The sequence below is a fragment of the Trichoplax adhaerens genome, genomic scaffold (genome assembly GCF_000150275.1).
Source record: "Trichoplax adhaerens TRIADscaffold_19 genomic scaffold, whole genome shotgun sequence".
In the NCBI taxonomy this organism is placed as follows: domain Eukaryota; kingdom Metazoa; phylum Placozoa; class Uniplacotomia; order Trichoplacea; family Trichoplacidae; genus Trichoplax; species Trichoplax adhaerens.
The window spans coordinates 61256-76713 of NW_002060961.1; the positions used below are offsets into that span (position 1 = coordinate 61256).

Here is a 15458-nt window from a genome sequence, read left to right on the forward strand (position 1 = left end):
AGCAGATTTATCAATTTGATTTGTCTTATCTTATGATGGTTAAAACTGATTAAAAATCCTTTCAGGCTTCAATATTAATGGAGAATAATACTGAGGGTAGTTTATTACGCGGAAAATCTATTGAAATGGTAGTGATAAATCAGTCTTCATTTTAACAATATCAAGATGAAATTGCCATGAAGTTTGGTCAATATTACTATCATGACAAAAATGGATTAAAGAAGCTTCTTAAGTAGTTTTATGACAAACTATTATAGTCTTATTATCATTGATTATTAATTATAATGACCCAGCTGGACATAAGAAATACGTTCAATAATAAAGAGATAATGTTGAAAGATGGAAAAAAATACCATACTATCAATTTAGTTAGTATTATTTAATTCGTGATGGACTTTAAAATCAAGGAGGTACAGTTAAGTTATGAAGGATACTGCTCTACGATAACAAATATGACTATTTGACATAAATAATAGCACCTGCCTTATGGATTACCTATTGGATATTATCACTTGAAATATTACAGTGTAAAGCCGTCAACATATCAACTTCAGCAAACTCACATCATACGTGATATTAATTCTACGAAGTAATCGTAGCTAATGAAGGCTTCTTATTCCGTTATTAACTTATTAATCTTGATAGAACAATAGTGATAATCTCGATTTTCAGATAGTCAACAATGTCTACTACTTTACAATAGTTTTTCGGGTGAAAAAGATGGAACAAAGTCTGTCTTGTAGCGTGTCTAGACAATAGACCGGATCTTAACTTTAATGTAAGCAATGGTAAAATAATAGTATTGCTAGCAAACACTGACTATTTTTTTTATATCTGGTTGTAATTGGCATTTATAAATTCTTACAAGGTTGATCGTTATTCAGTCATCACTACCGATTTTAAATATGCTCGTATTTGTTGGAGAAACTTGCATCTCATCTCCTAACCCTTTGTTATCACTATCCTGCGGCTTTTTAGCTGTTCCAAATTTTATCTGTAATGAAGTTCATTATTAAATATAGCAATAAAATTAAATTTAAGCTATGTATAACTATCTTAATTATTGATGCTTTAATCCTTTTCTAACTCTTTCAAATATTGTTCCTTTTTTATTTTACTCATTCAGAGTTGGATTACCAAAAAAATCACTTCTACTGAACGACTACAAGTTGAAATTACCATTTCAGTAACTATCAAAAATAGTCAATATTCCTAAAGTGTAAGTTAATCGAATACTAATGATATAAATCTAATGCCTGTGTTTCCTTATAAATTGTCCTCATTGTCTATTTGATCACACCTAGTATGGTAGGTTATCGTTAGTGGTTTAGTCTTATTTCACAGTTAACTAATTTCTTGCATATCATAATTTTAATGCAATTATGAAACACTTGCTTATTATGTGATCTTCATCCTATCCGATTTATAACATAGTAATTTTGATATTGCTAAATATTTTAATAATTGATAAGATTATAACTGAACTGTTTTATTGTGTAAGTACTGAACAACATTTTTGATATCTTCCATTGCAATTTAGAATATTGTCGAAATAGTTTGTTAATGTAATAGCAGAGTATATAAAATGCTAATAAAATTACAAATAATCAGTTGCATTATTCTCTAGAGTAACTTGTTACATCAGTGGACGTTGATAGTGCAATAGAGATGCTAATATTCTGTACCATATTACTGAAAATATAGTTAAACTTCGTTGTGTATTTTCCTGAAATTAAATACGTGATACCGAAAAGAGTAGTTTAAGAAATTTTTTCAGTAACTAAGAAATGATAAGAGTATTCATAATTTAAATGTACCCGAGATTTGGTTTAGTCAAGTTATTATTTTCATCTTTAGTGCTAACTGTATCATCAGGTCTGTTTGCAATCTTAATTTTACTTAAGGCGTGTAGAACTGTGTAGTACTTGTGTACAGTATCTTCTTAGCTTCGGTTTATTCTGTAGACTAATTTATTTTTTTTATTTGACAAATATATTCCATTAGATATTGATATTTAGTGATCAGATAAGGGTGATTTTATCTGTTACGTGATGCATCATCGTGTACTAACTTAAGTTGCACGAAGCTTACTGTAACATTTTTTCTTCTGTCGCAGTATCTATATAATAATAACTATGTGTTTAACTAATCTAGGTGCAGAGCGGAAAATATAACGCTTAAATTTGTCCTCCAATAATTGATTTAATTTAACGGTGCATCTAAAATCCGGTGAGAGAGATTCATAGTTAATGAAGATACTTGTTTATCATCCAGGAAGATACTTTATAAATTGCAATTCTGTAAGTACTAATATATTCTCTATTTGCAGAGTATTTGAAGCGAAGTATCCGTTCCAGGATCGTTATAACATAAAGAGTATCAATCAGTTCTGCCTTAACTTATTTTTCTTTACCGATTTGATTGTTGCAAATCATCAAAAGCTTTAACGTTATAACATCATGAGCAATAATACTGTTGCCAATCCGCCTGAGATAATATATCCTTTAAATGGCTTTGACATTGGCTTTCTAGTTATGTGTGGTTTAACGTTAATAACCAACGTTGTTGGTTTAATAATATTGATATCAGGCAGGCAACGCTTGAAGGGTCCTTCCTATAACATTTTAATTAGTTCTTATGTATCCTGCATACTTGTGGCCATATGGTATGAAATTTTCGACGTACTGGTGCAAAAACAAGTTCCCAATGTCTATATCAGAGGCCTTATTTGCAACTTTGGCGGCTCTGGTAGTATGGCATTAATGGCAAATATTAATCTGCACCTTTGCTTGATTAGTGCTGAGCGATATGTTTTTGTCATGTATCCATTTAATTATCATAAGATTGTCAATCGCCTCAATGTGATTATTGCTCTAGTGGCGGTTTGGTTATTACCTATCTTCGTGATGATGGGTTCATTCTTTTATCGTGAAATCAGCCTTACTCAATGTACTTTTAGAATTGTTCAGCCTCGTCAAATAGTTATAAACGATGCTATCTGCCTTACTATCACATTGGGGTTACTGTATTTCATTCCCTTGTTTACCATTGTTACTGTTTACGTACGTATATTTGTCCTAATTCAATCTCATGGCTCTCGCGGACAACAAACAGAGAGCAAGGATCGCGCCCGTTTAGCAAAAAATAGCAAAGCAATTCGACAAATGGTGATTTTAATTGGCGTATTTTTTATCTGTTGGACCCCTTTCGCGATATGTAGTCTTTGCTTTTTGTGGATTTCGGCATATATTAATCAAAGCCTCTTTCTTGCTCAATATAACATGGCATGGGCAGTATTTGTACTACGTTATCTTGCTTACTGTTATCCACTATTCCATCCAGTTCTGTATTGCTATTTTAATGCTCACATCAAATTGGAAGCTTTGCGCATTTACTACAAGTTAATTGGTAAGGAAGAAGCTTACAGGCGGCTGTTGCATACCATGCATGGCACAACATCGTTTTATATGGAAAGAAAATCGACAACCACAATGTAATGGCCTGCCTAATGTTATCGTTGCAAGGAAAGGCGTTTTTGTTTATTATAGAAAGGAGTTAGTGTAACAAGTATAAATTAAATTTTGCGTCATAGCTGTCTGTATAAGAAATTGTGACTCCGCCATAAAAACGATATTTCAGTTATTCCATACAAACCTTATTATATACGACAATGTAAATGTAACCGTAGTGTTGTGGATATGAATATCATACAACTCATTTATTTAAGAGTTTTATTTTATTGTAATTGTTTTTTCCAAAATTTAGAAATGTAGAAATAGATTTATTATAACGGTGATAATATTATATCAATTACATCATTTTTTTGGACATTGTAAGATCAAAAGTATCTAAAAAATATTATGTCTATTCTTAATGTTTTAGTCGCTAGTTGATATAATCAAGGGAAATTAAATACGATGAGTGCGCTGTGAAGCCAAAGAAAGTCTAAAGATTAAGATTGACGGATATTGGATTCAATATTTTTAGCTTTACTACAGTATACTGAGCCAAGCTGAAATTTTGTGAAAGTTCAATTTGACTTTATGATATTGTTATCTTCAATTTCAGCTATTAAATTGTTAATTTTGCTAACCAATATTGTGCTGATTTATGAAATTCAACCATCTGTTATTCTATTTAATGATGTTCCGGGTGCTATTCGTTATTATTTTACTTTTGTTTTATCATCATGCTAACATTGTATTGTCGTCATTTAGTATTAAATAATAACATTTCTAGAATGGTAGTTTTTGCTTATTGTAAATAGTAAATCAATAAGATAAACAGTAGATAAGGTATACAATCATACTCTTAGTTGTATGATCATCTATGTCTAGAATATCTGTGTGAATCAATAGCGGTATTCATAATACCCGTGGAAAATAAAGCCGCTATGTGATAAACATTATGATAATCCTTACGCAGTCCGATTCACTATTAGCGTGCATGAAGATTGCACTTATTGTAATGATGTGATTGAATTATAATCCGCTTAGGTTACCATTTAACACATATCTTGAATGCAATTTGTACTCATCTGTGGGTTAATTTCTTAAACTATTTAATATACTTTGAAATTGTATGGACGTGCAGTGGATTCCTGGCATTTCCTTGTTGTAGTCGTTTTAATTTTAACGCAGATGAAAAATTCTATGAATGGGTTTGAAAACGATCTAACTTTAATTGTAATACCTCGATGTAAAGATCTTGCTTTTGTTATTGTCTTTATACAAGTATATATCATTCGTGTTCTCTTAGCCATAAATTCTGCGTTGGTGGCACGATATCTACATGTTCAGTTTATTCGTAAACTACTTGAACTATTTTAGGCTTCATTATAATCATCTTTGCAAGCAATCTGCTTAACAGAAATTTATCATGACGTAATCCTTTTTTATTTAAAACTTTTTAATTTAAAAAAAAGGGATTTTATAGAAATAGGATTATGCACAAATAACATTATTGTAACGTACAGGTATGTAATTGACTGCTATGTCATAATATCGTAAAAATCCAATAAACACGTAGTCGTGAAATGGAAGGATATTTGATAACCCTTAATTATATTCATAATGTATCAAAATAAGTTTCATTGAACAAAATAGATACTAGAAGAGGCAGAGTGGCCATTGAGATACTCTAGTGCTGATCTTTACGAATCACTTAATTTATTTGCCTGCTACAGTTTTTGGCTAGCTGTATTCGACCATGAATACCATCTATTTTTACAGTACTACCAGGGATTACTATAGCAAAAGAAGAGATCGAATGAAATTGAAGGATATTTGCAACTACTGATTGTATTAGAATGCAATAATTTAGTAAAATACGAGAAGAGGTAGTGTGGTAATTTAATTTCTATACTGTCGTTATGAACCTTAACGAATCATTTTAATTTATTTCGCTGCTGTAGCTTCTGGTTACCTACATTCGACCATGAATACCATCTGTTTTTACAAAACTATCAGGAACTACTGTACTGAAATAAGACTGGCTGAGTAAAATACTAGAAGAGGTAGCGTGGCGATTTACTTACTCTAGTTGCTCGCCTTAACGAATCGCTGAATTTATTTCGCTATTGCAGTCTTTAGTTTACTACATTCGACCATAAAAACCCTCTATTTTACGGTACTAGAAGAGGTCAAATGAAATTGAAGGATATTCGTTACCCTTGACTTTATTAGAACGCACCTGATTGAGTAAAATATTAGAAGGGTTCGCGTAGCAATTTAGTTGCTATAGCTACGAGCTTTAACGAAGCATTAAATTATTTCACTTCTGTAGCTTTTGGTTAGCTACATTCGATCATGAATATTATCTCTTATACAGTACTATACTATCGAGAACTAATAAGAGAAGAAGAAGAGATTAAATGAAATTGAAGAATACTTGTAATCCTTGATTGTATTAGAATGCGACTGACTAAACAAAATACTAGAAGGAGTGGCCTGGCGATTTAGTTACTCTAGTTGGTCGCGTTAACGAATTATTCAATTTATTTCGCCTCTGCAGTTTTTGGTTAGCTGTATTCGACGATAACTACCATCTATTTTACGATATTGTCAAGGGCTATAAAAGAAGAGAAAGAAAAGGTCATAAAATTGAAAGATACTGGTAATCCTCGATTGTATTAGAATGCATCCGATTAATAGGTACTTAAGCCGCTTTGATGAAGATAATAGTAATTTAGCGTACAGTTCGAAACTGACGTACGGGATGGGATGTATGATTATATCGAGGATTTTCTAACCTTAAAAACAGCTGAAGAGCTTCAAATACATAAGTTAGAAAAATTTAAGAAAGAAATATTTTTGATTGAAATCTAACATCTGTACTTTTAAGGTAATCATTGACAGATCGTTAAATATAAAAAATCCATATTTGTTATCGACGGTATAATTTCAATCTATCTCGAAGGAGTGCTATTGGCACGATTTAGCGTCGTTTTGTGCCATTTTGCAAGAAAATTTTGCCAATCGCACCCCTTCGATATCGAATTAAACGACATTGTCGATATCAAATTTGGATTATTTTTCGCTTAACAATCAGGTCAACGATGCCTTAAAAAGTAGAAGACAAGATGATTTTACATGATCACATACACACATATTATGAATGCGAGGTAGTATACCAGTATAAAATACTTCTAAAAGACTACCTACTAAGATGTCTACCATTATGCAAATGAGCTCGTGATGCCATTTTGAGAATATGCAATTCTAGATGTAACAGAGCGGAGAGAGGAGTAAATTCTTAGGAATAGGTAAAATCAGTTAACAAGTTTGCACTTCCTTCTTTAGATCTATCTTTGGATCAGTAGTATGGAAAACTGAAGAGCTTTCCTTGCTATGCCTTTGCATTGATAATTAATATATAATGCATCACCCTATCTTTAGGTAATATAGATTGATGAATCGAAAATTTGATTTCAATCAGATCCTATTGCGATGACAGTTTGTGTGTAGCAAACACGTTAGCTGTCCACACCTATCTTGGGAGGCTACTTACGGGATGATGAAACAAATTTTATAGGAGTAATGGTAAGTCTCACACAATAATTGCTTCTATGTTACGGCATAACGTTAAAGGTAGACACAGATAGATAGCTATAATAGCTCACGTTTTATTGTCATGCTCTATGATTACTTGTTTAATTCAATAAAAGTACTGTATAGAAGTAAAGGAACTGTTAATAGCAGCTTACGTAGGTTTTCTTTATGAACTTTGATGCAATCATTTCTCGATAAAGCATTATTTTCAAGTCTTAAAACTAAGCGACGAATCCCTGCTAAAGAATGCTTAACTATATTACTATATAAATTTTTATTCTGTATTTAATATATTACTTACCGTCTACGTAGTCATTTACAAGCTATTGCTGTTACATAGACAGTAATGATAAATGTAACATTTAATTTTAAATTCTTATTCTCTGCATGTGTCTTATCTCAATGATATAAATACTGATGATTTTCCCCTCAGGTATTGTTAATTATAATGATTACAGTGCCGATATGCCGTCATTTTCTTATTTTGGCCTACTGTTGCGGATATCATTAGCGAAGCATTGGTAGAATATAAAATGATCGAAGGAAATGATTCTGTTCCTATTTCAGTTTTTTATCAGCATACTCAATGCTACTGTTTATTTCTTCCTTTCGACCTTAAATCGATGAAAATGTCCTTGATAGTGTCGTGTACGATCAATTATTACGTTATCGAAGAGGTTCAGATTTCTTGTTTCATGAAGGTAACCCATTTGAATGTATTCTTTTCCTAATAAAGATACAGCATCATAGAATTTATAGCTATTAATGATATATCATTTTTATCGTATTACTGTATACCCTTAGAAGTGGTTTTCATTTAGATAGTATTTCCTTTTCGGTGTATGGATCTAGTAGATCATTTTCGTTTATCATTTTATGTAGCATATATACCATTATATCAACAAAAACTATCATGAGAGTTAAGCAATATTAGCAGTCCAATCCTGTTCCTATACTGTGTGCGCTTTACAGTACAGTATAACACAAGTAACGAACTATAAATCGGTATAGAAAATGACTTATAAAAAAGATTGTGTATGCGTTCACATTACAGTACATACTATTAGAGAAAATATTAGTTGATCTATCTTTATCTAGTTCTAGATGAAAGTCATTGCCAGCTTAATTTATAATTAATTTTTAGAAAACATTATTACTGAAAAGAAGTTACAGGCTATGTCGAATAAAACTGGGATGAGTAATCATATGGAAAAGGCCTATTGTACGCTTTCAGAAATAATTCCAGGTAAAATTAGTATTAGTAAATCGACCAAAACTAAGACTTTTAGAGAATCATCTTGTATCAAGTTATTATGTATCGATTATTTCAAATTCTATTTCCGATACCTAAGAAATAGCATACATTACTACTAAATATTATCTTAGACAAAATATTAATTAACCTATCATTATCTAGTCCTGAATTAAAATCAGCGTCAACTTAATTTATAATTAATTTGTAGAAAACATCAATACCGACAAGAAAATAAAGACAGATTCGTATAAAATTGTGACGAATAGCTATCAGGAAAAGCCCAATCGTCTATTTCCAGGAATGATTCCAGGTGAAAATTAGTATACCCAAATCGACTAAAATCGAGATTTTTTGGAAGGTCATCCTGTATCCAAGAACCATATATCTATAAATTCAAGACAATCTGTGCCACAGAAATATTATTTAATAGTTTTTGCCAGTAACCGATTATAGGAGAAATTATTTAGGTCAAATTTGTTACAGTAAATTATGTGCTGTTATGGAATAAAATTCTTATATAGTAATCGACATCAATTAATTGCAATGAGAATCATTATAGTTTTAACTGGTTACAGTAAATATTATTCTGTACTGCTATAAAATTAGATTATATGAGATTAATGTCAATGTTAATCTAATACTAATTGTTCACATTAAAATATTAATATTTTCCACGATGTATTATTTCATATTTTACAACTTTAAGTGGGTATCCGTAAGCAATAAAACTTTGTCGACGGAATAAAAATCAAGTCATAGCGATTTCTGAAATACCGGAGCTATTAGTGGCTATACCTAAATAGAGCTTAACTGATGATATTTTAACTACCTGAACAGTTTTTTATGCAGATCCCCCTTACACTCATGAATTAGTACGAGAACACGATGATAATCACTTGATTTATTTATCACCTGTGATAAGACTTGAACCTGATGGCTACCAATTTATGTCTCATCCATCTTTTCATGCTATTTTACAGATACTAATTTATGGTAGCAATGAGTTATTTCAGTATTTTTCAATTAATTGCCTTCAAGATTTACAATTAGAATTAGCTCAACGAAACGTAACTGATGAAAATTGGACAATTCAAAGTATCGAAAAGGAATGGATATCCGTATCTGCTCGAGATGATAAATATCTTATTGCTATTCCTATCTATCATTTCTCAGACTATGCTATCTATTTTAAATCAGCATTTTCCTATCTTTGCCAAGCGGATATTTCCATCCTATCAGCAAGAAGTTACTGCTGTGGCTTATTTATCTAAAATCGATCCCCAATTTAAATACAGCTCATTTAAAGATTATTTTAATGAAAAATAATCTAGATAAAGACAGAATAAGTTAGAAAATATCTAACGGTTTCGACGATACAAAATTATCTCATTGTGGGCTAGAAGAGGCGATTTTAGAGAATGGCCATTATCAAGTCAAATTTATTAGTGGTGGCCTTCGTTGTATGCATATTGAATTGAAAGAAAAGACCACCCGAATCAATCAGAATGAAAAAAATTGTTATTACTTTGGTTATATCTGTAATGTTGTAATCCCAATCTATCAATTAGCTGGCGTAGCCTTTTTGATTATAACTCCCATTGGTAATCAGAATGACAAAAATCCAAAATCGTTATCGTTAATGAAGTTAAGAATAGAATGGGAAAGGTTTATGGATAGCATATACCAATGACGCTTGCATCCGATGAATTCCACTGGTACCATAGGTATATTGCAAGGACTTGAAATAGTTGGACTTGTTTTGGATAATTAATCAATATATGTTGTAATTAAGAAATACGTTTTGTTGTAACTGAATATTGGATGGAATACAATATTGTAATGACATAAATCATTACCGCATTAACTTGTAGGCACTATGTGTAGCCAGAATTACGCTATCGCCTTAATAATTATAAGTTAAGTAATTGAAATTAAACACGTCCACATCGAATAGTAGAATCGTAAAGTGAAGAAGCGACTACATAATAGCTGCTTTGTGTGAAGTTAGTTCAGCTAGTCAAGTTGGCTAGTGAGTTAGTTGCTGAACAAGTTAGTGGTTAGAAAAGCGAGTTTATGCTAGTTGAAGGATTTGTCAAATAAAAATTTTCTATTCTATCGTACGCTGCAGTACTTATTGAAGAACTAACTAGTATGCCTCTGCTGTTGAGCTAATTTATCAACAAAGTTTACAAGTTTATAGCAAACAGACACTAGTAAATTAACCCAAGCCAAACATGTTAGCAAGCTCCAGGCAAATTGTGCTGCTGCTATATTGTTGTCACACACCACTAGTGACAAAGTAGTCTACACACGCCAATCCTTGCGGAGAACGCCACTTACTAACTTGAAGAGGCGAGATTAGCTATATCACCAAATAATTCAGTTCCAACGACCGAATACTATGGTATAATTATAGCGTCACAGATAGTGTAGACGAGATAGTCAGAGATTTACTATCATTTATTACTTAAGGAATCTTAGCACCCAAGATTATAGTCTTTAGAATTAAATATCAATTGATCAACTAGTTGACTATCTAACCGACTAACTAACTAAAAAAGGGATCTTCAATTGTATACGAGTATTGTTGATGTGGTATTGAATATCAACTTGGATCATCCAAAATCATTAAAATACAGAGTATAATATTTTAGTTTCGTTGAAGAATTTGAGCTATTTAACGAAGCTATTCGATAAGTTATCGTTGTCAACATGCTGTATAAAAGTAAATTAGACATTAATTCAAAAGTTGATTGATAACATTGCTTAATAGGTAGTGATTATGTATTGGAGGGAAATGAAGCAAGAGAATTAAGCAAAACTATGCAGTTTATTATTCCACTTGCTAGCCAAAGTAGAAAACAAGACAAAAAATATCGTAGAGCAGCACGGATTAAGGTGACGAGATAATAATTGTGTGCCAAAGTTATATTCTGCTCTATATTGCAAATACTTTCTTGAAAGTAATTCGATTGCAATCATAAGGTAGGTAAATTATAGTAATCCCCAAACAAGTAGATAAAGAATTGCATCACAAGACAGATAGTTGCCTTTATGCACATGTTATAAAACTCATATAATACTATTATAGCAATAGATAATTCAACAAATACCAATGCGGCAATGTCCCGTAATTCTATAGCAAATAATATTTTAACAATACAGCAGCAGGAACTTCTAAAACTAATACATTGGGACTTGGAAGTCCCTGACAGCAGCATGCCAAAATGGTATATTATCAACGATAGTGCACTATAGTACGTAGTATTACTTGATTTATAAGCTATCATGTTACCACTATATCGATAAAATACTCAAAAATTTTATACCAAGTCCACTTTGACACTGTCCTTTTAATGAATAACGATAAACTACGAGATAGACTATCCTTGTAGCAGTATGAGTTCTCTCATCCTTCTCTGTAGATAACGCAAGAAAGTCTTTCTTAAGCAGATTTCATAGAAATGGATGCAGACTAGCGAATGATCCAACTTTCAAATATTCTTAATTAGGATAAACGATTAGTAAATTGCAAATAATGAATAAAGACATACTGTCTGCGAAAGTTTAACTCCGGTCAAAGATCGATTGTTGGACTTACCTTATCATACTAAAGAGTTTACAATTTTGATGGCTTTTTACCAAACATGTAGAAAAATGGATAGCAAAGCTGTAACATTTCTCCTCCTGTACTTTCTCTTAACATTTCGGCGAATCTAAAATGTTTATGCAAGTATTTAATTATGCATCATAAATAGTAATTCCTAACTCTCTTGTCCCTGTAACAAGACAACCTCCATTTTCACTTTATTTATGCAGTAACAATTCTTTAGTAGCGTTTGTTGTTTAAACGTACGTCCCAATGATCATATGTTCTTGATCATTTTCATTTAGTAAGGGATAACTATTTAAAGTGAAATTATTTTTAAATTATTTTTACTTACCGGTACTGGTACTATACTACAACGTCATCTATACTTATTTTATAGGGTATTACCCGTATGATATATTATGTCTGGCTTGCTAATTTCATAGCTAAGTTATTAAGAATATTACATACCGTACTAATAACATCCGATTTGCATTGGTGATCTAGTGATATTATTTAACTATGGTCAAACTGAATTATATATTGCGATCTGATTATATTTTATCGTCAAAACTGCCCACAGCTTTTCTTAATAGTCACAAAGCATAGTAAGACTTATATCCAACATGATGATAATTATGATGGAAGATCCAATGATTCAGCGAAAGTAGATTTAGTAACGTAGCCATTTAGAGATTGACACAAAGGCGTAGAGTAAGAAAATAGATTTTAAATTATTGACTACAAGTATCAAGTACTTACAGCAGACCAGTGTGTAAGCTATCATGAAGTAAAGTAAGAATCATTAACACCGTAACTATTGCAACTAACAACTTAATCTGAGGCAGAAATTGTTAGTACTGCATTGAAAGCTTAAGAGATAGTACACCGGCAGAGAATACAATTGTGAATTAGTTCCGGAAGTTAAGCTAATGATTATGGAAAATGGCCAAGACTGTAAGTGCTATAAATAATTCAACACGACAAGTTATATTGGAATGTACGAGTATTGTAATAAGAATGTAAAGGTACCTACGTATATATTTAAGAACAGTTATAAAATGCCTCAATTGAAGAGTATGATGATCATTCCAGTACATTCTGAAAACACTACAATCGCCCCAACCACCCTCTCTTTAAAATAGCAAGATGGTATTTTATGACTACTGCTAATAAAATAACTATAATATGTCCTGCTTGACATATTTATCTATCCACTAACCTTCTTTTCAATTCCGGATCTGGATACGGTAATTCGGCATCAACGCTATCGCCATACGTGTGAAGTAGACCAATATAACTATCGATATCCATCTGGTTGTCGACAGTATTTGATTCGCCCCTAAAAGCACGTATAAAATTTATTAGAATTGAAATATCTGCAATGCACGAGCTGCAGACTATTACTAGCCAAGATCGTATGCCATAACTTTACAAGCTATAAGAAATACTTGAGCTGAAATGTTGCTATTCTTGCTCATACAGTATTATCAAAGCTCTATCAAGAAATGAATTACTCGTTTCATATCTTTCTTTCACTCTCTATATATGTTTTATCTTACCTTACTGCCTGGCTAAAAGGCCACTCGATATTACTATAGCGACATTTGCCACAATATTTAGCAAATTGATATGTCTCAACACTCAATGGACCATTATATATCTAAATATCAATATTTACAGAAAAATATAAAATAAAAAATGATTCTATTGGCAATCAATATCAAGCTAATATTGAAACTAGTCTATAAGCCATTCAGCCATCATTCCACATCCAAGTGATTAGCTAATTGTCCCGACAGTGTTATAGATTTCTTGTAGTTGTCTCCTTGTTTAATGAGTTTTCCGTAGGATGAATCATTTTTTATGCAGCCCATTTTGCATGGCTATCTTAAACTACTCTTCTGATTAGAATTACTTAAAATATTTTATGATTCTGAGCTACACATCTACCTAACTCTAATCTAGTTGACATCGTTGAACTGCATTTCTATATACCACATTCCTATATCGGGTACCCATGCAAATCATGCTAGTCTACTTGATTAAATCAAAAAATAATTACTAATGCCTCTTTTCCAACATCTATGAATATAGCTATGACTTAATCTTATGGTCTCTGTGCGATACTACTAACCTACAGTAAAATAGTTGGCGTCGTTGAACTTCTTTTTAACTTGCCATTTTAGATCTTATGCTACTCAACTTGATTATAAATCTAAATACAATCACACTTGTTACGACACCTTCCCCTGCCTCTATGATTGAAACTTGCAGTTTATAAATCATGGTCAACGATCGAAATAGTGTACGAGTACAATACTAGGCATAAGTAACGTTATATGCATATTAGATAGGATGGACTCTAGTTCATGCTAGCTGAACGAGTATACCTAGCCAAATTTTTACGATGAAAATAGCAGACAACGATAGCGATAGGTAATAGTATTTGATAGAATGAACTCAAGCTCATTTCAGTTTCTTGATAGTAACTTACGTAATAATTTAATTCCTCAGCTTGATCACAATTCATGATAACAGGATCATTATAGGCATACAATGCTACACAACCTGTACCAGGCTTAAGAACGCGATTAACTTCAGAAAGAAATTGATCGATATTAAACCAGTGGATAGCCTGAGCACATATAACCAAATCGACGATATTATCTTCGAGGGGAAGATTTTCCGCTGGGCTAAGTTGATAGGTAATATTAGGATCATGGTTGTCTTGGCGAGCTAGATCGATTTGAGTTGCGCTATGATCGAAACCGATAATTCGATTAAAATACGGAGCATATTGCTGGGTTGATGTACCGGGACCACAGCCAACGTCGATGGCTAAATCAAATTTGTCTTGTTGATTTATTCCTTGTTTTAAATAATCCATCACTTGTTGGATAAGAGAAGGCGGATAAGTAGGCCTGAATTTATCATAATTTTGACTTATCCAATTTTTATCAAAGACGTGATAAGGCTTATCTGGTTGTGTCATGCTTAATGAGAACTTCTGAGAAAGCTAAAGGTAATTCTTATATAGAACTACTTCAATTAATCGACTAAGATACGTTTAATGGATTGATTTTGCAGTCACTTTATAGCCAATGTACAATATTTCACGATGTAGTTGCTGAAAAGGATGAAATAGATTATCGATTCACTACTTTCAAAGATTGGAAGTAGAAGATCTAGACAAAAATAAATTGTAAAGAATGAATCTCAAAATATCGACTAGGATGGCCACGTATCTATTGCGGTCCATGTATGTGATGAAGACATCGTATATGCTGACTGTGATGACGAGGGCAATCTATATGATGGCCGAACTAACAGGCAAGCTTTCGCCATCATGGTCAGCGTATAAGATGCCTTTATAACATACATGGACCCTAACATATCTGAGAATTGAGATAGGGATAGGGAGAAAACTGTGTGTTTCGATCGGAGTCTATTTCAAAGATAGTACCGTAACAACTTAAAAATCTATGCTGTAATTTTATGAATCTTCAAAGCAATGCATCTAAGAATTGAGATAAGGATAGGAAAATAAACTGGTGAGTTATGC

At 32.1% G+C, this 15458-nt stretch overlaps 3 protein-coding genes across 3 annotated transcripts; 2 read left to right on the plus strand and 1 right to left on the minus strand.

Moving 5' to 3' along the window:
• Positions 1-2762: 2762 nt before the first annotated feature.
• On the plus strand, positions 2763-3497 carry TRIADDRAFT_31690 (uncharacterized protein; the record flags this gene model as incomplete). The annotated part of the gene is made up of 2 exons (XM_002116877.1): positions 2763-2928; positions 2983-3497. 2 exons carry the CDS (start codon positions 2763-2765, stop codon positions 3495-3497), a joined length of 681 nt encoding a protein of 226 aa, XP_002116913.1.
• Positions 3498-7678: 4181 nt separating this feature from the next.
• On the plus strand, positions 7679-9575 carry TRIADDRAFT_60932 (uncharacterized protein; the record flags this gene model as incomplete). The annotated part of the gene is made up of 4 exons (XM_002116878.1): positions 7679-7750; positions 8214-8295; positions 8513-8614; positions 9142-9575. 4 exons carry the CDS (start codon positions 7679-7681, stop codon positions 9573-9575), a joined length of 690 nt encoding a protein of 229 aa, XP_002116914.1.
• A 2348-nt stretch (positions 9576-11923) lies between these two features.
• Positions 11924-14888, minus strand: TRIADDRAFT_60933 (uncharacterized protein; the record flags this gene model as incomplete). The annotated part of the gene is made up of 5 exons (XM_002116936.1): positions 11924-12020; positions 12161-12208; positions 13116-13235; positions 13456-13556; positions 14391-14888. 5 exons carry the CDS (start codon positions 14886-14888, stop codon positions 11924-11926), a joined length of 864 nt encoding a protein of 287 aa, XP_002116972.1.
• Positions 14889-15458: the final 570 nt, after the last annotated feature.